General features: G+C 33.7%; 2 protein-coding genes across 2 annotated transcripts in view; one reads left to right on the top strand and one right to left on the bottom strand.

Annotated features, from left to right (window-relative positions):
- Positions 1-2866, bottom strand: part of LOC116340822 (zinc finger protein 782) — a 31042-nt gene extending 28176 nt beyond the window's left edge. Inside the window, exon 1 of the mRNA XM_031767519.1 lies at positions 2604-2866. Within this exon, the coding sequence (XP_031623379.1) occupies positions 2604-2787 (184 nt within the window). The 5' untranslated portion in view covers positions 2788-2866. The remainder of the gene's footprint in view (positions 1-2603) is intronic.
- Positions 2867-12859: 9993 nt separating this feature from the next.
- LOC116340824 (opsin-1) lies at positions 12860-14631 on the top strand. Its single transcript, XM_031767521.1, has 5 exons — positions 12860-12991; positions 13075-13461; positions 13542-13900; positions 13982-14191; positions 14267-14631. The coding sequence occupies exons 2-5, from the start codon at positions 13107-13109 to the stop codon at positions 14462-14464; spliced, it is 1122 nt and encodes a 373-aa protein (XP_031623381.1). The 5' UTR covers positions 12860-12991; positions 13075-13106; the 3' UTR covers positions 14465-14631.
- The last annotated feature ends 11253 nt before the right edge of the window (positions 14632-25884 follow it).

Here is a 25884-nt window from a genome sequence, read left to right as displayed (position 1 = left end):
AAAGATTTGCTCATTCAATTTTTGTTTTTTTTTTCGCTATTCACTGGTTTCGGTAACTTGGTACTGATTTAACTAGCCACTGTAAATGATTTCAATTGAAACAATAATAAAATGATTAAATTTTTCGTTGTTATTGCCGAGAGAACATTAACAAATTATTATATATGCGACGAGTCAGATTTCTGTTGACTGGACAACATTTTTAATTCAACTGCTGCGGTTGTTAGTCATGCTGTCTGCAGTGTTCGATACAATTGTTTGCGTAGGTGAATCACAATTGCGTAGGCATAACTGAATAGAAGAGTTTTTATTTCACTTTTGGCCGGATAAAATTCAACTTGAATTGAATAATAAAAACACTTTCAATTCCAAGCAAAATAGACATTTTTCAATATGTTCAAATGGTTCCCCCTTTTCTTTACAGCCAAACAAACGTCGCTGGTTGCGTCTTCATTAATCGACGACAGTAAAACAAAAAACAAAAAAGAGAAACAATTATTGGGATTATTACCATGTGGTCAAATGTTATTCTAATTGAAATCATAAATCCATCACTGTTGAGGACAAACATATGTAAAAAATAACCAACTAAACAGCGATTATGAAAGAAACTGTCAATTTTTTTTCGTTAGTGTAGTTCGCTTAGTTCGGTCTAGTTTGTATCTAGTGTCATCGCATCGAATTGATACATGAAGCGTCAAATGAACGTTACTTGATATGCTCGACGGAACTGCTGTGGCTTGAATCATTAAATGCATACCATATGGCACGCAGCGGATGGATTACTCGATTCGAGGCACTTTTTTTCCTCGGTTTGTCTCCATCACACACAAATATAGGACAAATTATTATTTGTAAAAATTGTGTATATTGCAAGCCTTTTCATGGTAATGATTTTTACAATAAAACTGGAGCACGTTTTTTTTTGGTCCGTCGATGTTGCAGTATGTGCGCGTTTTTAGTTGAAAGTTATTAAAATGAAATGAATCTGATGATGCGAACAAACGAATGTGTTGAAATATTGCAGTCATTACTGCCAAACAGGCGCTTTGCATGTTATTTTTTTCGCTATTTAATGGCTCTTGAATGCGTTTTTTTCACTATTCATTTTTTTTCGAGCGATTTAAACATGTAAATACCATCGGTTTTATCGCATAAAATGACAAAATTGGCGAATAAAAAACAACCAACGTTGAACAAATGGCGACGTTGTCTAATTCCTTTGAAATGTTATAAACAAAATTGAATGCGACGCATTAGATATAATTATTCAGCGCGTTTAATTGCTTTTGGATTTGCTACATTTTCTCAGCCGATGACGATAACATCCATTCCAGCACAATCCTGATGACGAATCAAGGCAATCGCCACTGGGCATTTATCATTAATACTATGACGCAAATCTATAGCACAAATAAGCAAATTATACTTCTTTTTTCTATGTTTTTCATCTCCTTGAAACTTTTCAAGTTGCCCCAATGAAATCTTGAAATGTTTGATCAAAATTAGATACTCAAATGAATAAAAATGAAATAAATTGTGTATTAGATGGTCTCGAGTGGCTGTTGAAAAGTAGAAATCGCATGAAGAATTTTTGTTGCAACTAATTTGATGTATTCGCATTATCCTTTTTATATATTTAGATATCCTTGACTTCTGCTTTGTTGAGTCAGCAGGCAAACGTGAGAAGCCCAAGTGTGGAGCACAATCAAATATTCATCACTTGTATGGAATGCAAGAGAATTGAGTTAAAACCAAATCACTCATAAATCGTGCAGAAAACGACGCATAACCATAAAATGCAGCATCAAAAATCATAAATCTCGTCCACAAATGCCATTTCTCTTTCACTCACTCTTTCTCTTCAAGTTATCATTTCACAACAAGCAGAGACATGATTTTTAAAAATGATTAACATTAATTGTATGCTAAAGGGCGAACATATTCGAAAAAAAAGAACGAGAGAAACGACAATCCAAATCACGTGCAAAAAAAGTGGCTCTAATGAATCTGTTTGTCGCGCATTTGCATTTAAGATTTGTAGAGAGACAAATAACAAAAAAACAACCGGCCACATTCCATAATTCCATGTGAAAAACATTTCAGCAGCTTTTGAATAAGGAAAAAAATGTAACTTCAATAAATGTGACATGTGTTCACCAGAACAGTTGCGGCGCACTATATGCTTTAAATGTCATTGGGAAAAACCATGTGATGACGACAACAAACGACAACAAAAACGGGAGAAAAAAAATTGCTTTACTCACAAAATGATGACTTTGTTTATTTCAGTCGATTCACATAAATATTTTCATGCGATTCAACCGATTAATCACATCATTTTCTACGATTCGTACAACTGAGTTTAATGCATGTGTCTGTGAACTGGCATAAAACATGGGAAAACTTAAACTAAAATCAGGAAAATTGATGACCGTCGTTTTGAGTCAAGCCTTTTATTTATTACGGAATTGAATGAAAGCACGTGTTTCTGTTTAACTGATCAATAGTGTCTTCATAATGCGATATTGTTGTTATTGATAAAACGAAATCTATTTCTTGAAAACTGTTATAAGATAATTTCTAATCAGATCTTGACTTACCGTCGGCATGTTTTGGTGTTACAACTTTGAATGCTGACTGTGAACTTTTATCGGGTGATATTAACATACTTGCACCGTGCTCGGCTGTCTTCACTTGAATATTGAGATTTGTTAAACCATCAGCTTTTACATTCAATGAAAAATCCAATGGTAATTGTGATGTTTTCATAGTCGATACATCCATTTTCTTTGATTTTATTGTACAATTCGAGTAATTTTTTAAATAATGTTTTTTTTAAGTTTTTTTTTTATTTTTTTTCAAAATCACCGTGTTTTGCAAAAAAAGAATATTTTTCGTGCTTTTTTTAGAAATATTTTCCAATTTTTAAATGCACTTAATCAATTGTCAATATTATTGTTTCAAAAAAAAAATGTTCACAAAAATGCTCTCACAAATTTCGTAAAGTTCATTTTTCAAAGCACATTCGACAAAAAAATCTTAAACAAAAATTAAATTTCGAAAATTCCCTCGCGATCAAATGATGATTAAAACACTGTCGCTTTTCATAAAGTGTTATTTTATTTTATGAAATCGCGACTATCACTACACAAATTCCGATAACAACTGATTACTGAGAGCGGTCGACGAACACTTTTTGATCAACAAAAAGAGTTAAAATGTCAGTTTAAGAATCGTTTAGCTTAGCGTGCGAAGCAAGCAGAAGAGAGAGAGCGAGATGGAAAAAAGGAATAACAATAAATCATGGTCAGAGCGAAAAAATGGTTGTGCATTGGCAATATCAGCGTCAAACCACTTTTAACTACCGATTCAAACACTCTCTCACAGACACTGAAATTGCTTTACAACTACACACAGCTGAATAATATACACTCAAAAGCAAAGGTGGCTTCAAACGAAACGGCTCTATGTATATGATGGTTAAGAAGATGGTCCGCTTGAGTTAAAAAAAAAACAGCGTTCGCCTTGTTGATTCCGTGTGTTCGGCGGCAACCAAAAGAAGGAATCGTCGTCCGTTTTGTATGACAGTAAAAAGCCGTAGCCGAATGAGTTGTATAATGAAACTTCCGTTTCGACGATCGAATGCCACAATAAACAAAAACACAACCGAATCGAGCCGGGCTTCAATCGAAAATGATTGCTAGAGAATGAGTGCGAGTGTGAGTCGGTGTGTCGTTTATGCGGCGAATAGATCATACACAACAATCGTGTGACGTCTCATATAAATACATACAATAGAGGAGTTCGTGCACATACATATGCTTTTTTAGCTTATCGCGTTTTCAGTTATCAAAACATACGAAGAGATTTCTGATTTAGCCTGTACCCATACAAGCACCAACATATATACGTACACACAACGCATACATGCATAAACATGCTATGCCCGGCCCCGGTATTGTTGTGCTGTCGTTTGAATCGCGTATACGGAGAACAGTGATTCCCACTCTCGTCCACATTGAAGCCATTTTGTAGGCGGTCCGTTGTGCATTGTTTGTGCGCGCTATGTTAGATTGCTGAATTCTCTCCTCTCTATTCACCACTCGTTCAAAACGGAATACAGCACACCAGGATCAACGAGCGAAAAATCAGGTTGTTTGTAAAGAGAGCGAGAGTGGAATAATCTGTTGTATATGCTTCTGTTTTTTTTTTCTTTTCGCTCTCACTCTGGTTTTCGCATTTGCGCGCGGCAAGTTATAAAAATCCGAAAAGCAGATCCGAATACGCCACCGTCGTCAGTCGCATGGATTGGCATATTTTGCTTGTTACTATTTGGATTCGCATTTCAAGTGTGCTCATGTACAAACCTTTGAGAAACGAGATACGACGTCTCATATAATATATCCCGAATCACGCTGCACGACCGGATGGATGTGGTGCTCTTTCGGTCACATACGAAAAACATATCACGATAGACTCGCAACGAGATTAAACGCTTTTTTTCCACGCTGATATTTTGTGTCGTCTTTTTTCTTCGGCTCTCTTTCTCTCCATGCGCGCGCGCTCACAATCACAACAAGAATCTGGTGAAGTCGAAGCAATATGTTCGCCACACATATGCTCCTATCTTTCTCTATATATGCGTACATATGGATGCCACCAACATGCCAGAGATGAAAAAAGAGGAGAGGTGTTTTGGTTTTGTTTACTTGACGACGTTCGTTTTTTTGTGCTCCTTTTTCGTGTTTTTTTTTTTGAGAAAGTTTTTGTCAGCTAAATCAACGAGATCAGGAGATTTTCGTAACTATATGAGCTGGAATGGTAGCGATGGTAACGCACGTTTTTTTCTTCATTCAATTGAAGGAGAAAGAAAAACAACATCGTTTGGCAAAAAGGCAACATTTTAGCAGCATTACACTTTGTCCTTTTTTGGTTTTTTTTTTTGCACACATACACACACTGTTAACATTGACAACAGAAATCAATGGATTATAGTGGAATCAGATTTCAATTTCACTTCAGCGATAAACACTCCTCGGGTATCGGAATGATAACATGATTAATCATGGCGAATGAGTTTCGTATAATGATAATAATTGATTTTTGACGCGATCAAAGAAATCGAGACACATTTCAGTTCATATGCATTTCAACACAAATACACACAAACAAAAAAAAAGACCCAATAAAATCACACGATAATAATTTTATGATTTTGAACTGTGAGCTGATTGATAGCAGAAACAGTTTTATACTGTGCAAATACAACAAATTCGAACTTATATTTCGATCATAAAATACCATACGGCATATGATAAGTTAAAACACAAATGCCGAAAAGTGAGAGCATTCGCTTGTTGGTATATATGTATCCACGTCATTGATTAAACCATACAATAAAATCACTTACCCAAGGCTATCGTACAAATTACATTGTTATCGTTTCCAATTTTATTTATGATCATTTGATTTCTCAGATTAATTTAAAACACAAAATCACAAAAACACTTTAGCAATATCTGAAAAAAAAAAATTGATACCAACAAAAACCATCTATTTTGTCATCAACTATACATGCAACTATTTATAAAAAATAACAAACATAAAATAGTCGCGTGAATGAATAAACTTGGAAATAAACGAAAGAAACAAGAAAAGTGAAAGTTCTAACAAGAATGGTAGTGTCACCATTTGCCGATGTTTAGACTGACTTGAATTTAAAATCTATAAAAATTTCGAATTATGGCATTGACATGAAAAAAATACCAGAAAGGATTACAAAATCCGACAGCCCTAGTACTATTTCTTGTATTGTTTTTAAAGCAAGATCTTAGAAATCAACAAAATATTGCAATTTCTCACACTTACCTAGTAAAAATTATGGTCTCAATATTGAATTCATGAAAAGACGAAAAAATGACGTTTCTGCAAATATTTCAGCTGCCTGTTTTTCAGTACAAAGTTTGCTAAATAATATTTCCCACATAAAAAAAAGATACTTCCAATTTAATTTTTTTAAACATTTTCAATTTCGATGCAGTTGAAAAATATTGTCACAGGCAAAATGTTTAACTTAACATAAAAATCGCCAATCAAAAATAGATAAGGGTAATAAATTAAATCCTTTTCCATTGAATTCCGTCTAAATCCAATCTCTTAATATGTTTTTTCGTTGAATTTCTTTATTTTTGTTGATTTCTAATCTAAAAAAAAATGATATCAATATTTGTGTTCTCATTGATCTCTAGAGACAATGAAGTACCCGTATGCACACAGAAGCCTTACAATGCGAGTGAATGTATTTATGTGGTGTACATACCACATCGGTTACCGTATGCCGTAAACGGTGTAAATTGACGGAATGAGCGACCCTCATTATTGAATAAATAACGAAAAAAAAACCTGCAATTGTATTTTTTCATTCTGTTGTTTTATATATTCTATTTTTGATGAGAAAAAGTGAGACTTGATCGATACTTCAGTTAATTTGTCCCCTTTATTGTATCATGGTTGCGTTTACTCGTGTTTTGACCTATTAACTATCTGTGCAATTGCTGAGAAGATAACCAATTATCCAATTCGATATGTTTAAGTCGCACGACATTTGAACTCTTTTCTTAATTCAATCGAATCGAGGTGAATATTTTGGTTTATTATTTATTATTGCTCGTTATTTAGATAAGATAAAAGTGAGAGACTAATGAGGGTAACATCAGACAAAGTCGTAAATCTACAAATTTAACACCAATATTCTTTCTTTTCTAATCAAGCGACGAATTCGTAAGCGATTAAATTGATTTTTTATAAAGACCAAACCCATCTTCATCGATTAAATTTTAAATGTAAATGAATCATTCAAAATGGAATGGTATTTAATTGCGAAAAAATTGCATGCATCACCTTAAAAAAAAAGTGCATCAAAACATATGACACACGGATCGTATCACGCAACGAACTTTTCAATTAAATTGTATTGCACAAATTGGTAACTGATAAAAAGTCAAGCTAAACGCGCATTTTTACTCTGGAAAGTGGTACCACCTTGATTTTATCGCATTTCATACACGAGAACCAATTAAATGGGGTTTGTCTGATGTCTTTTGTAACAGATTAACAAGGGATAAATAACAACGACATGGACTGCATTTGAAATTAAATATCGAAAAAAATACCTGCACTTTTATCTTGAATATTTGATTTAGGCCGCATTGACCCCTTAAGCACGGTGTATATTCGTTTAACACGTTACCACTTCATTTGGCATAGTAGAGAGCGCCATATGTTAATTGAGGTGCAGTCAACTGCTGAATATGTTTTGTGTATGTGTATGTCATATGAAATGGAAAATTACGCCTTTTGGGCCATGTAATTATTGCTCATTTACATGTTTGTCGACACAATGATATACACAAGACACAGGTATGTCAATTTAGAGATAAAAAAATGTTCCTTATGCGCTCTTGCTGTGTTTAGATTTTAATCTGCAAGATTACAATATTCAGTTGGAAAATAACCACGAGTATCCTTATGGGTCGTAGAATTCGATTTTTTTTGTGGTAATTGTGATGAAAATATTGCACTATGATGAATGAGCCTTGTGCAAAAATTTGGTCGTCACATCCATCATTCAAAGCGTTGACATTTTTTTCCATTTGCAAAAAACATTGAGTGAAAATTTTTAAATTGCCAAAATGGGAACAACAGATGCGTTCGAAAAAAAAGAGTGCAAATTTTTCTCCTTTTACAATCCAATGACTTAATCGATTTTTTGACACAAAATCAAGCATGTGATAATCATATAAAAGCAACGAGATTGTGTATTATTATCTATCGCACAAATGTCACACGTACGAGAGAAAATAAGTCATTTCACAGCAGATTAGTGTGTGACGCGCCAATTAAATTCAAGTTTTTTTTTTATTCAAGCTGTTGGAATAGAAAAATTGAGAGCCGTGCATTTGGTCACCTATTAATTATTCAATGAACTCAATATTTATGTAAGTCCTTTGCTGTACTGTGTGTATTTGTGCGACGTATGTCTTTATTCGGATCAAAGCCAAACAAACAAGGGGTTAAAAACGAAAGTTCAGGCTTGCTAACGAACAGTGAAACAATGACAGAAATCATATAATTTTTATTAGAGAACATATGTCAACCTTGCTTGCTAACCAGAGCCACTGTGTAAACATTCATTTTTAGATAGTGAATATATGTGTATACCAATGAATATTCTAACACGTTTGAACCAAATGCAATAAGCATTCTGAGCTCAGTACGGCTATTTTTTTGTGCCTTTTTTCAAGTAATTTCAGTTTATATTTACACAAAGGGCGTAAATTACTCTGTAATCAATGATTGAAATATATACAACAAACATATACGACCAATGCACACAGCTTAGTAACCAAGTTAAATAATAGTATTGCCCACAATCGGATGAAATGCGACATAAAAGAACACTAATAATACGGTAAATTGAATCACAATTACCGAATACAGTGGATCCAATTTGAAAGGCTAAATCAATATTTACATTTGCGCAAAACGCACATGCAAAAATACAGTAATTTAAGAAGCATTTGATTGTAGTTTTCAATTTTGGAAAGGGGTGCATTTTGAACTCGGATTGAAATTATAATTTTTAAATAGAAAATATTTATCAAGTTTGAAAAGGATATCTATTCATTTCATGAAAAGAAAAAATATTCCTATTTTAATACCTACTCTAGAAGATGTCACAACTATGTCGCAAAAAAGAGTAAATATTTTTCACGACTATTTCCTCTTTGTTTGTATCGCTCAAATCTCAAGTACAAACCTTTGTTCATGCCAAGTCATGACCAGTAGAACGATGTCAGCAATATCCATCTTTGTCCGCATGCGGTTGAGTTTGTTGAATTAGATTGCGTGCGTGTGGTAATCAATAATTTACCCAATTGATCAGTTCATTGTTTATGTGGGTGCAATTTACTTTACATAAAACCATTTGTTTTAAACTTGTAGTTTTGTTATTTTGTTTCCCATTTCGAAACAGACAGACGACCATAAAATCGATCAAAAACTAATAGATTTAAATGATTTTTTTTTTGAGCATTTTTTATTTCTCTCGTTAATTTTATTACAAAATTATGTATATGAATTTGTTCACAGAGTGATAATCAAAGAAGCCGACCGAATTTGTTTTAATTTCATTGACAGAATTGGTTTGTCAATAAATCCAAATTGATGGCGGTGAATGTGTGTCCACTGTCGTCATTTGTAACATTTAATTTGATTTGCGGTTTCGAATGTTTTAATTGGATTTATTGGTATTCGGTTGAAATTCGAATTTAATTGTTTAAAACATTGCACGATGATGCGCCGCATCGAATATTCACTACATTCAACTTAAAAGTGATGCAAATGTTCAAGCAATAAAAAAAAAGTTTTAAACTGCCGCCAGCCAAATCGATAGAAAATAGAAAAGCACAGATGATCAACCTGTAATTTGTCGAACGTAATTTGTATGCAAGCCATTCGAACGAATAATAATCCTTTTGAAACAAATCGAAAGTTTCGTTCGTTCTTTGGTTTTTTGCATTCCATGAAAAATTCCATTTCAAAACCATTATCATTTACCATTGAAAATAATAAAACGATTATCATTCATGAATCTTGAATTTTATAGCCATTGATTATGTTTAAATAAGCAGACAAATGTTACGAAATCCTTTGAAGTTGCCATTTCCTATCTTTTCTCTCTCTTTCTCCCTCGCTCATTTCAAAATACACTCTATTTTGAAAATTCGTTCGGATCTTCTGCCAACATTCAGAGTCACATATTCTCTCTTGAAAAACTTTACGTTCATTTCTATGAAGAGACGGAGAAAAGAGATTGTGAATAAATGGAGTTCTTTTATGAAGCAAAATCGACACAAAAATTGAAGTCTGTAATTTTCTCCGTCTCTAGTGATTACAATCTTGTGCCGTGAAATCGTTTTCGATTCATACCCATAATACGGGTGTATAAACACTTTTTGGCACCGACTCTTTTCAATTGTTCATTGCAAATGTGGTGAAATCAATGAAAACTATGCGCGTCTACATGGTAACATACGAAAAAAAGTGACATCAAGTAGCATTTTGTACCGAAATTTTCTCAATGTAATCCTTTAATGTGCGCTCATGACTTGTGCCATTTGTTGATTGTTGCAAGGGGTTGCCACTGTTCATACTGGTAATATTCAGATTTATCATCAAATTCGTAATTTTGAACAATGTGCAAACGGGTTGCGTCTAATCCTTTAATTAGAAAGTGGTCGATGTAATTGTCGAACGAAATCCCAGTCTTGTTGCCGCCTCCTGCCCACAAAAAAAAAACGGTTACCATTCGCCACAACTGGTGGAGTGAAAATGATTTTGATTACTTTTCCTTTTGCTATCGCATTTGAATCACAATGTGGATTCAACGAAAAATACATTACATTTACGAAAATTTGTTCCACACAAAAATCATTCCGTTTTCATATGGAGCACATTTTGTGTGCGTTGCCATGAATCGAAAATATGTAAATTTAGTGGCTTTATTATCATTTCATTTTAAACGTTTGCCGGATAATGATCGTTTCATTTTTGAAATTGTTAATGTTTACCTCGTGACATAATAACAATAAAATAAAATAAATATAGTCGAAACAGACTATAATCCTTGCAAAAATTGTGCACTTGTGTTCTGCCTTGTGTGATTTTTTCTCTTCTCGTCTTTGAATTTCGCATTTTTATTGAGAGCTGGGGTTTTTGGTAAATTGTTTTTCTTTTTCAGGCACCTTTTTATTCAATTGCTTTGTTTATAATGATTCCCACAAGGATTGACATGGTTTTTAATCTTTTTTCTCTATTTTCAATGTGTATTTAAATGCTAGTGCATGGTTTTGAATATCAAAATGTTTGAAAATGATCACATTTCCAAACCAAAATGATTTTTTTTTTCATATCCGTAACATTTTCGGTTCTCAAGAAATTGATTTTTTTCGACGAAGCGATTTTTACTTACCTTTATTTGCTGAATATTACCCTTAAACTATGTCCAAATGATATGATGGTTACGATTTGAATGACTAAATTCACAGTTTCAATAGGGTAGAAAATGAATGTGTCAATATTGACAATGGAATTTAAGATTTATATTCCTCTTGAATGAAAGAAGCATTTCAATCGTTTTGAATGGGGTATGGAAAAAAGTAAATTAAGACGTGTGACCGAGCACGCGGCAAAACCGCTTTAAAAACAAACTCTGCAATGATTAACCGCTTCCGGTGGCTGATTCACAATTTCAAAATGATACACATTGAACCAAATGACACGTTCCATGGAGACGCGATTCATTACTTCTTATTTAACTTATGATCCGATTGAAACGGCTTAAATCAATGTAAATATTTCGAAAAATGTTTGCTTAAATGACGAATCGTGTTGGCGCCAAGGTTATTTGTCTTTTAAATTTAAATCAATGACCATCTTCCTCTTTTTTAATAAATCGTCAATTTATTTGGCTTTAAAATGATCAACAAATCTAAAACCAAACATTTTATAGCGTTGGCATGGTTTTGAATTGAATCAGTCAACGGTATTACCAATACAACGCACGACAATGAGTGAAATAGAAGTTGATTGAAATATGATTGATACATCGATGTTTTTCAACACCCACAGTTAATAAATAGATTTTATTCCGACGCATTCACAGTTTTCGTTTAAATTGTGCGTAATTACAATTAGTGGTCATCTTACAACACTTGAAATCAACTCAAACCAATGCGTATTACCCATATTTCGAGCATTTGTGAGTGTTTGCTATGAGTTAGGGCGAGACGTTGAGGTTTTATATGCAAAATACACAATATCACACTGAGTGTTTGGTGTAAACCTCGGCTCGGAGTAAACAAATGAATTAAATTCAATCAAATGAATTCCTTAGCTGGAAACTGTATTGAAATCATTTAAACGAATCTTCATCTTGAATTTAGATTAATTGCAGCTCACACATTATTTCAATTTGTAACTCATACAAGCAATGCATGACTCATAAAATGTCATCACACAATAGCTTTGCGCTTAATTGCTTCAAATGAACTTTTTATTTTCATTTAATTAAAAGAAATGACAAATTACAGCGCCAACAAACTACAATGCACTTTTTAGAGAAAATGGAGGCTTTTTTTACGTCGCTATAAACTAAATGAGAGACGACTTATTTTAGAAGAAAATTAATTTAAAAATAACAAATCAAAATAAATTGAACAAATGGAATTTGTTTTTTTTTTTATTGGAAAACACCAGTTTTCTAAAATATAGCTGAACAAACGTAGTGTACACTTTGAATTCTTGTGAACAACAAAATGGTCAATATTCAAAGTCATCGATTGGTTTGCTAAAAACCGCACTAATTAATAATAAGACGTTGTTGTGACGACTTGAAGAAAAACTTGAGTAATATATACATTTTCTGTTTCTTCATGTGCATGCACTTTTGTGTTGTAATTCGTTTTTAGGTCTTCTACAAAACAGCTAACTGAATAATGGTTTCTAATCCAATTACCCGAATGCTTTGCAAGTCGACCGATATTTTTCGTTCTTATATTTTCATATTAATAATTATCGATTGTGGCATTAACTAAATTACAAGTATGCCACTTTGCAAGGTGGTTGTATATTCGAAGGTCGACGTTTTTAGCGTAAGTTGATGCACGTTTAGTGTCTGCAAAATAGTCTAAATTTAATAAAATCAATTGATTTTTCATTTTTGTGTCCAAATTAAATTATGTGGTGGTTAACTTGATGGAAAAAATGAGTATAAAAACGCTGCAAACATCGAGAAACAGCGAAGTTGTCCTTTGGTTGTCCTACGGAACAATTCAACTACCAAGCTGTTTTAATTCGGTGAAATTTTTATTTTTTTCTAAGACTGGAGTAGTTCGTTTTAGTGCGATTTTCTTCAGGCCTTCAATTGGTACATATTCAAATGTTTTTGCAAATTGTGTAAAATCTTTTAACCGTTTCTTTTTTCTTTTGATCCTATCATTTCAACGACAGTGAATATTATAAGTGACTAAAAAAGATCTATAATGGCTACCTTCTTGGAACCTCATTTTGAAGCATTGACCAAGTCGATGAGCGGAAACATCACCGTCGTCGACAAAGTCCCAGCTGAAATGCTTCACCTCGTCGATCCACATTGGTATCAATTTCCACCAATGAACCCATTGTGGCACTCGATCTTAGGTTTCGCCATGGTCATCCTCGGTCTCATCTCAGCTCTTGGAAACGGCTGTGTACTTCTAATTTTCACCACAACAAAGGCTCTTCGAACCCCATCCAACCTTTTTGTAGTCAATTTGGCTTTCTCTGATTTCTTAATGATGGCTTCTATGTCGCCACCAATGGTTGTCAACTGCTACTACGAGACCTGGCATTTCGGACGTAAGCTCATTTCATCATATCTTGTTTTGTTTTTTGTTGGGAATTCAATATATTTTTTTTTTATTCATCTCGGTCGATAGCACGCATGTGCGAAATCTACGCTATGTTGGGATCATTGTTTGGCTGTGCATCTATCTGGACTATGACTATGATTGCTTTCGACCGTTACAATGTTATCGTCAAGGGTTTATCGGCTAAACCACTTTCAAATGGAGGTGCTGTTTTACGTATTGCCGGAATTTGGGCATTCGCATTGATTTGGACCCTCGCTCCAATGTTTGGATGGAACAGATACGTTCCAGAAGGCAACATGACTGCCTGCGGTACTGACTACCTTTCCAAAGACTGGAAGAGCCGTTCATACATCTTGGTTTACAGTTTCTTCGTCTACACTTCACCATTGTTGTTGATCATCTACTCATACTTCTACATTGTTCAAGTGAGCATTTGTCGTCGAACGCATAAACAAACTCATTTTGTTAACTCAATGGTTTTTACCTTTATCTTGTCCACAAATTAGGCTGTCTCAGCTCACGAGAAGAACATGCGAGAACAAGCTAAAAAAATGAACGTCGCTTCATTGCGTTCAGCCGAAGCTCAAGCAACCTCAGCTGAATGCCGTTTGGCTAAAGTTGCTTTGATGACCATCTCATTGTGGTTCATGGCATGGACCCCATACTTGATCATCAATTTCACCGGAGTTTTCGAATGGGCACCAATCTCACCATTGGTAAAAATTGATTTCAACTGATTCTATTTATTTCTTTTCAATGACTTTAAACCATGTTTTATGCTGTTTATTTAGGCAACCATCTGGGGATCACTCTTCGCCAAGGCTAACGCTGTGTACAATCCAATCATCTATGGTATCAGCCATCCGAAATACAGACAAGCTTTGTTCAAACAATTCCCATGCCTTTCATGTTCAGATGGCAACAGCGTGGGTGCCGACAACCAATCGGCAGTCTCAGGAGCTACCGCCGTCTCAGACGAAAAAGCATAAATTCGCTGAACAATTTAGCAATTTTATGTATATAAAAAAATGTCTGTGTTTTATAATAGTAATACAATGATGAAGACTCTCTTTTGCTTTAGCTTAGGAATGATTAACAAATTTTTTTCATACTCTCTGTAATCAATGTAATAGTATTCGGAAACTGTTAAACCAAAGGCCCTTATTTTATTGTTGCAATTTGTAAAACAAAGCGAAAAAAAATTGATGTACAGCAATTTTATTTTTTGACAATTAGCCTTTCGAACAATTGGATAACATTGTAGATAAAATACTAAATTAATTGATAACAAAAACTTGAAATTTTTATTTTGCTATTGACATTTAATTTGAAATAAAAAAAATGCAAGTTCGAAATTTATATTTTTTGATTTTTAATTTTGAAACATTTTTATTTTGCCAGAATCACCTTAACTTTCTAATTTATAATTTTCTTACAAAAATGAAGTTTCAAGACTCAACTTATTGTTCAAATCCTTTGAAAACATGACCGATTTAAAATTCAACTCCATCTTAACAAATCATTTGTTAAATTTTTTTTATCTCCGAGTTGCTAATTTTTCTCGGCGACTTTAATTTGATATGACACAAAACAAATATATTTCATGTCACATTCGCATCTCTGTCGCTTGTTAATCACTTGACTTTTTTTTTTATTTGGTAAATTGTGCAATTTTTTGTTGTCTAATTTATATTTGTAAGTTATTCAGGAAGCGAAACTAATATTAAGTTTAAAAGGGTGAATCATTTTCCTGGACACAATTTCTCTTTGAGCGAGAGTTAAAAAAAGTGAAAAAAAATAAATAAATGGGGTTCATATATATCCCACGCAAATCGTTTGAAACGAGAAAAAAGTTGAGAGAAAAAATAATTAGAATCGCAACTTTGAGTCCCTTTTTTGCTCATTTAAAAAAAGTGATTATTAAGTGGTTCACGTTCGGTGTCATGAGACAAAACAATATGAAAAATATATCATGAACTGCAAGCCCGGGTCAGCTAGTATATTGCAGTAAAATGTGCTTTCTTATTCATCAAAGTGAAATGGCTCTTTTTTCTTCTCCTCATCACGTGGAAAAGAAATTAACTTTTTCGAATGAATTTTTTTCTGCAATTACTCGGTTCATTTAAAAAAAAAAAAAAAAAAAAAAAAAAAAAAAAAAAATATTCTCTCGTCACCATGAAAAGATCGGTTTCATTGAACGAAAAATGAAAAATTACAAAGTGATGTGAAAAATGTTAAGAAAAGAAGAAGGAAAATCCGGCAGGCATTTAAAATAATTGAAATCGACGGAATGGGAAACGAAAACAAAATTCCATTTGCCAAGAGTTGAATTTGATTAACTTACTTGCTTGTTGGTAACATTAATCCAGAGGACAAAATTGCCACACGACCTTAACTTATTTGGTTGATACACACCGAGAAAAAAAAAGCGAACCCGTTTTTCACATTTGAACCAATAATTGAAAACAGAAATGAAAAATTATGTGGTTATGGAGAAAAACGGAGCAATGCGGTGCGTAAGTAGCGGTGAGAGCACACAATTTTTTTCTGACTTGCATTTAAATCGAATTCGTTTGAAATGCAAATGAGTTGAGCATCGACAAAGATCTCTTTGGCATGAATCAAAATTGAAAATGAGATTGCTGTCTTCAGTCGCTTCGAAAAATGATTTATATCAGACACTTATACACATTGTGCACAAAATCGTTTCACATGTAATGCAAAACGATGGCCGAACATCTGTTCCATCAGAGTCCTTATTTTAAAGATAACAAGTGATTGCTTCGAGCGTTTGGGTTTATTTATGAAAATTCGCATCAAATTTATATACGAAATAGTTTTATTTTAAATCCACTTGCTGGGTTTCGATCGAACAAACCGAGTTGAACACACGAATTACACAAACAACTAAAATTCAGTCGGGGCTGCCGAATGAAAAAGATTAAAAACCACTTTCATGGAAAATGATTCGAGCCAAAATCAAAAGAGTATTTCGAATTGAATTTCGATTTTTGTTTTCTTTAGTTTTGCATACTAATTCAAAAAAGGACGATAGATAAAGCACAATCCTTTTATCAAAGAGATTTCCATTATACGATGGAGTACGATGAGTTCCACATTTCGAAGCATTTTCAAATTGAATGAAAATGTTCTTGTACGTGTATACAGATTTTATGTTTTTCATTCAATTGATTTCCGTTTCTGTATCATTTCCGCTAATGTGCGGTAAAATTTAGCGCGATAAATATGGATCCGGTTTGAGTCATGCAAAACCAGCGACCCATTTCAATTGTGTTTAATTAAAAACAATATCGTCATCGTTTTTACCAAAAAATCAGCTCATTTCCGGAGGATTTGCAAAATCACCAGTTTTTGTCTCGTACGGCAATTTGTTGACACTGTTTATTTTGAACATCGAGATCATAATATTCACAGTTCAAACCAGTGAAATGTTGAAATTTTTGGTGGCGAAAATGAATGGTTTTCACACTGCAATGAATAAACCAATGAATTAATTGCTGTGGATCAACAAAGCGGCAAACTAATTCTCTCACACAAATTTATATTTTGTTTGGTACGGTAGTGTGTGTGTGTGTGTGTATGTGCATTTAAATCGGCCCAAAACGATTGAAAATGGCTGGCGCAATTGAAACTGACTGTTGAGAGCGTGAGAAATATCAGAGATATCATTTACAAAATGAAAATATGTGCAACAAAATATATTCAACGATGTGCCAACCAAACCACTTGAACATTGATTGCATCGCGCTCATCAGTCTCTTTGTCTGTGATCTGGTCTATGTGTATCAAGTGAAACGAATCGGTCGCTAAATGTGTGCAATTATGAAAACCACTGAAAATGATCGTTAACTAAAACAATTATAATTAATTGAAAAACTCACTGAAATTAATTACGATTAATCAAGCTTCGTTACTAAAGCGAGCTCGATTGTAATGCGCTTTCATGTGCATCACAAACTTTGCTCCGATTTCTAATAGCAGTTTTGCTATGGCCATTTCGAAAAAAAAACACCGTGCAACTTAGTAGTGCACACACATATATGTTAATAGAATGCATGAGTCTCGAGACGAATCTTAATTGTTGTTCTCCTTGAAAATCTACGATAATCAAATCTGTTTGAGTGACGGTGATTTCATTTACATCACGAAATTCAAATGATTTATTCAATCGCAGATTTTCATTTTTCGTTCAACCAAATTCGAGCGCATGAAATCTTCATTCAACCGGACAAATTCATTTTGCAAAGCGAATGAAATCGTTAAGAAGCTTTTCCTCTTTTATGCCCTAGAAAGTCATCTTATTAGCAATTTCATGTCGACAACGAAAGCGAACCATTGAAGAAAGTATAAGAGCATTAATTTGATTATACGAGAGTTATTTTGCTCAGCTGGTTTCTGGTGTATGCAATCAATCGCGTTAATCTATTGCAATCAGTTATACAGATAAACACTGACGATTTCTAATAACGAATGTGGCGTCGCAACGAATTTGAACGAATTAATAAATCACTCTTTTTCCAACGAAACATGATTCGCTGATTCTAACTTCTTCTAATTTTGAATAACATACAAAGAATACAAATTGAATTGGAGCATACGAGCATTTTGCAAATTTCGTTTAATGTTTTGATTTAAATCTAGTTGAAACTTGTTCATGTCAATTGTTGTCATTTCTAAATGAATTAAATAAACAGAACATGCATATGTCTATCATGTTTATGAAGTGTTCTAGTGCGCGGTTTTTTGCAACGCAATTTTTCGAGTGATCAATTTGCATTTGAATGCAGTGAATATTTGTAAAATTCCTGAATTGGTCACTGTTCGAATATTCGCCTTATACAAATTTAAAATGTTGAGTCATCATCATTTGATGATTTATTTGTATTGGCGGCTTTAAATAGCAAAAATTGTGTATCTTTGTTATTTTTAATTGATTTAGACTTTGGAGAAATAAATGCGACTCGGCATGCTTCTCGTGAAACCAATTGATTATTTGATTGAATGACATCGATGCCAACAATATCTGTTTTCATCATCGAATTCAGTTGCATGCACTCACAGTGGTTGATTTTCAATTGAAATCCAAGCACCCCGATGATCAGTTCTCTCTCTCTCTCTCTCTCTCTCTCTCTCTCTCTCTCTCTCTCTCTTTCGAAGTCTTGATTAAAATGATTATCTCTTGGTGTCAATGTACTTTCAATTCATCGTAAGAGAGCGTTAAAATGTGCATTTTTTCGATTTGACGATACGAATTTCGTGGATGGAACATAGCTTCTGACCATAGGTCCCAGTTAACAACACTCCCCTCTTTGGAGAATAGTTCGAGAAATGACCTTTTAGCAAATTTCAAGAAATTCTGTTGATTTTGTGAATTCTTTCAATTTTCTAGGGTTTTTGATGAAATTTTGGATCTTTTTGGTCATCAAGTTTTCGACGACCAAATGAACCCTTTGGATTTTTTGTAAAACTTTGGAATTAGTTCTCCTTGAACAATCGATTTCGATTGACGTAAAAAATGCTTATAATTAATTATTTGTGTTCGTCAAGATCATGGTCTATTCTAATAAAAGTTCTCACTTAAAATAGATTTCGTTGATTATGTTTATAGATTTTCAATTAGATAATTGTGTTGCGGTGCGTCGGAAAAGCGACCGATCACAACATAAATATCAATTGTCTGTTCTTAATTTAATATCTCATTCCGGACAAAAATTTTATCGCGCTTCGTCGGTTCTTCATAATGCATCAATTGAAGGGAAACAATAAGGAAAAAAAAGGAAAAGAAATAACAAAACAGCGCCGGGAAATCAAATGCATAAAACAATAGTCTATCTCTGTAATTCGGTGTGGTTGATGAATTAAAGCCTCGAATTAATGTCGAGCTGTATGATATTAAAAAATTATATCACTGTTTAGTGTTTGGATGTCATACCAGGGAATCAATTCAAAGATACAGATATACATAGTGTATAACGAACACTTCATAAAAAAACCGTCCATATTATTTATGTGAACCTGCATGTTTTCTGTCTCCTTTTTTTGACGATCGTCGAGAGAGAAAAAAAGTGCTCACATTCCGAATGAAGAAATAGTGAGCGAGAGTGTGTGTAATACATTGGCCGGGAATGAGAAACACTCACATTGGTAAAAACCAATGCATGCAGTGCAAGCAATATCGAAGACGAGGAAAATTCTTAATTACCTATTGGATAAGAGTGTGATGTGAAGGCATGGTTTGCAGTGTGTCTAGAGTTAGACCGAGTCACAGTCGGTTATTGTTTGCTCAACTGTTTCTGGTAGACAATTTAATTAAGTTATTTATTGTCGACATTTATCATGTAATTAAACACGCTACGCTCTCTCTTTATAATAAAACACACACTCATATATACAGAATGGCATTACTTTGGAGCAAACCATTGTCATGTCATTTTTATTTCTTCATTGCATGATTCTCGTTTGTTTTTTTTTTTTAAATGCTACTTCGGCAACACAACTATCTGTTTGCTGTACATGTGAAATATTAATAAAGTGAAAGCAAACTACATAGAAAATGACGACGAAAAAAAATATTATTAATACCGAAAACAACACACAGCAGCGACAACCTAACCACCGCACAAAACCATATTTTGATTGTGACAATCGTTTAAGCGCCGTTACTTTCCATAAAACAAAAACTAACAGCCATTAAAATCATTGCGATCTGGTGTGATTATGAGCATAGCACAACTGTCAGGACCGATTGCCAGCAAACGCATAGCAACGACTAACTTTTTTGTTTTCAACACAAAGAAATCATTCTTATGAAATCATAAACTAATTCGAATGCGATTATTTTATATCACATTTTACGAGACGAAACATATTTATGCAAACATATTGAATGCGTAAAACGTGTGCACATTTTTGTTCATTATTTGGTTTCACTTCATTCAGTTATTCGTTTCGTTTATGTTTCCGGAGTTTTTTATGATTTGACAATATATATTCAAAAGGATGAGTATGTGTCAGGCAGTGATAGCATTTTGTCACTTTTGAAGTTAAAAACATTCAAATCCTCATCGGATCTCACCAAGTTATCTCTTGCACAACAAAGTATGTTAAAATCCATTAAAATTTGAACCATGTTCGTGAAGCAGATCAACACGGTTTAACAAAAGTCTTACAACATATTCTCCTGTTGTGGGAGAAAGTAACAAACATCGAATTAATTAGTTAATCGACTTGATCCGTATTTAATGAGGTTGTTTTTACTTTGAATTCGTTGTATTGCGTGCAATAGATCGGTAATTTATTCGAGTGTCATTCTGGTCGTCAGTCAATTTGCCATTAGACTATTGCCATAACTGAGAGTGTTCCCACCAAACCGATCGAAAATGCGACACGCAGATGAATTCTTTTCTTCGAATGCATAAAAACAAATGGACAGAAAATTTTCTGTGAAAATTGTGCTTATACATTTTTCGCCACATTGATGTCATCATTCATAGCAAACGAATTGAAATTATGAATTATTAGGGTTATTTATTATACAATCGCTGAAAATACCAGCAGACATTATCAGACGCATTCAAAATGGAAAATTGTATCACAGCGCAGCTAGAGAATATTTATAGATTCTTTTGGCAAACCCAAAATGTCACGAATCAATCATTTTTGGTTTGAATGGTGATAATAATTGGCGCTGAATAATAACACAATGGTTGTTTATAGTCTGAAATTTCGAAATGTGGGTGGGTGCGGCTCCATATCATGAATTTCAACGTTGAATCAACCGAATGCCAAATACTACGTTAATTGTCTAATTGGATTTGTATGTACGTACGGTCGCATCGTGTGAGCGAACACCGACGACGATGACGACGACGACGGCAATGATGATGATGGTGCTTTATGTAAATTAAGCGAAGTAATTTGTAAATCACACAATTCTCATATGGGCGGTTTTATTGAAACTTATATGGTACTTTATTGGGGATTTATGGTGTGAGGCATTTTGACTGATTTTCAACTTTTTGCCTAATCAAATCGCTCGCTCGATGTGTGGATTTGTAGCGGCTGTTATTTCATTTTCAAGTAATTTCACCATGAACTCTAATTAATTACATATTTTATTATCACATTTGAATAGTTTTGAAATGAATTGAACGAGATTGGTTGAATGTGTGTGTTTCTCACAAGGTGAATAACCGAGTATGGGTTTGGAAAATTTCGATTTTTGAAAAAATGGCACACACTCAAAGAAAGAGGGAGAGAGAGAGAGAGAGAGAGAGAGAGAGAGAGAGAGAGAAAGAGGTAAAAGCAAACAGGCTCATGGAAGTCAATGCGATATAATCTGAACTCATGAATGTAACATGAATGGCAAAACAGAAAATGTCAAATGGATTTACGTATACGAATCGCGCATATCGTTTCATTGAAACGTGGATAAAAAAAAGGTTGTGTCGTGTGGACGACATTTATTTGTCAATTGAACCAAATTAATATCTCAATTGGGATTTAACGATATAGCCGGTTCGATATATAAAATGTAGCAACAAATTGTATTCACCAATCGCATTTCATTTAGTCTACCTTTCCAATTTCGATTTCCATTCTCATCAAAATATATCTTATTTTTATTCGATTCCACATTAAGTATTTCGTTCACTGCTTTAACGACAACGGAAAACTTTGTTTTTCTTCGGCCAAACGATAGATAGAATTTTTGGCATGAACTCTCCCCAGCCACGACAGCATAAATATTTTATTTGAAAAATAAAAACCAGTTCAATGAACAGTGCTGAGTGGTCCATTGCTGTCCAAACTTTTCGAATTGCTACGCTTTTTCGGATATTGCCATCTTCAAAAAAAGGTTTTTCCAACTCTGAACGACCACACACAAAATGGTTTGATGTGTGTTCAATTGACACAACAAACTTATCTATTTGTCACCGATAATAACAGCCGAAAAAAAAAATTATTTGGTCACGCGATTTCGTTCAGTCCATTCGGTTTATATACGGTGATTGGAATGGATATCAGATATCTAAAATGAGGGTTTGGGCTTTAAGCATTTGATAAATGCCGGCAAATCTATATTCCCAATATAAACAAAAGTGAACCGTTCCATTTAATTGCGGTCGAGAGCAGCAAAAAAAACCGATAAACTTTACGATTAATTTTTATTTCATCGCTAATGATTCGATAAACAAGTGACAGTTTCTCGTTTCTGCCATCAATATCCTGGTTTATTTTTCTTTACCTTGTTCCATCGTTTGCAAAAAAAATGTCATTATAAAATGAAACCCAAACGATTTAATGATATGTATGTTGTAACATCGTCGTCATTTATTGATTGATTAAATTGACAACAACGTGAGGACTGAGGAGCGTTTGAATGTGAATCATCAAATGACCGTACCATCATATATGCAATACAAACGATTGTGACTATAAAATAAACTTGCTAAATGCAATTGCTGACTGTTGGTGGTGGCGATGTTGGTTTTATTCGTCGTATTGCAAAATGAAAATGTCCATAAAATTTTAATTAATGACCCTTGAGAGTGCATTATTTAATTTCCATTAGGAAAATAAGACAGTGTGTTAGGAAAAGCGAAATGAATTGTTTTATCAACATTATCTGATGGCCTATTTCATGTTTGAAAATTATTTATATGCAAATTTTTCACACGCAAATCCGCTGGAAATTCTTCATTGCAAACAATGAACACTGGAAAATGTCGATTTCTTTAATTTTTTCCATTTTTCAAATCAACAATATTTTATTTTAAAATGCATGCTTAAAGCGAAGTTCAAAATTGATGGTCAAGCGTGTGGATGTGCAACTCGCTCAGTCCAGTACTTGTATGATTTTTTTTCTGTACGAACGTAAGCGCACTCATGTGATTTATACAGATTGCGTGATGGGCATTTTGTATGCATACCTGGGGAATCTAACATTAACGCGAGAGAGAATGATACGCAACGCATGCATGCAGAAGGGTTTAACATTTAATTACTGCACACTAACGTCGTAGAGGACGCATTGTTGATTATGTCAAGGGTATCGTTTATTTACCGCTCCTTTTTTTATACACATGAAATAACACACAGATATATTTTTCCACTTTATGATTTTGTTTGCTTTCACCCGAAAAATCGACACTTTTCTCTTCTTCCGAATTGTTGGCGTTACCATTTTAAAACAACCGGCTTTCAGTGAATTCGTTATATGAAGAAAATCTCTCTTGGATTAAATTTTATTTAAAATTGTTCCTTTCCATTGATCAAATGAATTTGTGAATGTATCGTTTTGTGTAAATCAATGTACTTTGTACAATTTCGGAATTATGCACTCTAAAATCTATTAAATCTAGTATAAAATATATGTCGTTGATGAATTTCCTCACGTTTGTGAGGTCTTCAATTTTGCAATTGGGATATAATATTCATATCGATGTTTCAAATACGTACTAGACCGACCCAAGAAAAAAGTGAGATCCGGATTTGGTGATTCGAAATTGATTTGATACAAAATTGCAGTACAAGACATGTGAATCTTTTTTTCTTACCACGTGTCGAAAATTATTTGTATCGAAAGCAGATTTGATTTTCTCGTGCCAAAAAATCCCGATCGACTATTGGATGATACAAAAATGCCAAACATGTTATGTTTGATTATATTGTCAATGCGCATGGGGCATTTCAATATAAAAAACTATTTTTTTTGGGTCAGTCTATTATTATCTCGAAATGTGTGTTTGCTGCTTAAAAGTTATATAAAATATGAGGCTGAACTGGACTAGAAACTAATTGTGACTTGGTAAAGAGTTAAATTTTTGCAGTAAGTAAAAAAAGGTACCGATTACATTAAAAGTCAAAACATTCAAAACTGGCTACCGAAATAAAGTCGGAATGATCAGTGAAAATTCCTTTCTTAACAATGTTGCGTATTGGTTATATACCAAAGACGAAAAAGAAGAAGAAATGAGAGCCGCTATAAGTTAGTATCAGCAATTCGTCGAAATAGTAGTAAGCGTAAGTATGTGTGTATGTGCATAGAAAATTATTCTAATTTATTGTTATAAATCAAGTGAATCTGTTAAATTGTCGACTTTTGAAATATTTATGGCCATCTTAAACACGAAAACAGATTAAAACTGGTTTAATGGGATGCTTTAAATCAAGTAAAATATGTAAGCAAGTATGCAAAGTTGAGTTCGAAGCGTGTGTATGTGTGTTGTCTATTTGATTCGAAAATTCGGTTGCTGCACAAAAGCAGATGGGATAAGGATTAAATTTGCTGTGAATGTGTATCAAAATGATATGCGATACACATAAAGCAAAAGAGTAAGCGAATATTTACATTCTACCAGAAAGTATGCACGTTTATACGGAAAATGGTAACCATGTTTGATATATGTGCAGAAAATTTGGAATGGTGTGTTGTCGGAATGTTTCAACTTTGGTGAAATGAATACGAGCGGCATAATTTGAATGGTTGCTAAACGGAATTGAAAGAAAGGCGTTCAGTGCCAGTAGCACCAACAACAACAAACAATCAAACAGAAACGAAAAAAAAACGTGAAATGGAAGAAGAATGGCGAAAGAGATTGGCAGGAGAAAATAGCAATTCGAACGTAAGGAATTCAGCATAACAAGGCGTAACGAGTTGCATTGGATTGGATAATAATGAATGTTCATTGTTCAACCAGAAAACGTAACGAAGATTCCGGTTTCAAGTATTCCGTATTCCCACACGCAATCAAGCGAGAATAAATCCTTTCAAACGCTTCTCACCTTTCAACTTAATTGCTTTGACTTCGATTTTGAATTTTAACCGGGCTGACGAACAGCTTGAGTTTGATTTTTTTTTTCTTCTCTGGTAGTTTGAAAATAAATTGGCCATTCGCCCATAGATTTTTATGTTAGCATTTAATTTTTTTTTTCGACAGAGATAATGGAAATTGTTAGAATGAAACATGGTAAATTATTACAACCTTAACCCGAGTACAACCGTTTTGTACTCACATTCCAAATTTATGCAAATTTCAAGCAACAAAGACCACTTCTGTATAATAAAATTACCTGCTCCGTTTTCATCTAACGAAATTCAAAATGGCAAATGAAGTAGTTGCGATTTTTGAAGTCAAATGCGTACGCATAGTAATCATTTGCAATGCAATTTTACATTAAAATTATTATTATGAATGGAAAACCTCATGCGAAAGATTGTCGACCATTGTTCACCGAAAATAAACAAAAGATTAAACGATTCGAGACAACCACTGCTTCCAGACAAATTAGCATACAAACTACATGGTTTTATGTAGCGCGCATAAATATATAACATTCAAAATGTAACAAAAAAATGGAAACGACACTGTTAAAATAGCAAAAC

This window comes from Contarinia nasturtii, unplaced genomic scaffold, assembly GCF_009176525.2.
Source record: "Contarinia nasturtii isolate CC-2019 unplaced genomic scaffold, AAFC_CNas_1.1 Cnas_scaffold_695, whole genome shotgun sequence".
Taxonomy (NCBI): Eukaryota; Metazoa; Arthropoda; class Insecta; order Diptera; family Cecidomyiidae; genus Contarinia; species Contarinia nasturtii.
Note: the sequence above shows the minus strand (reverse complement) of the source record. Positions and strands in the feature narration are given on the sequence as shown.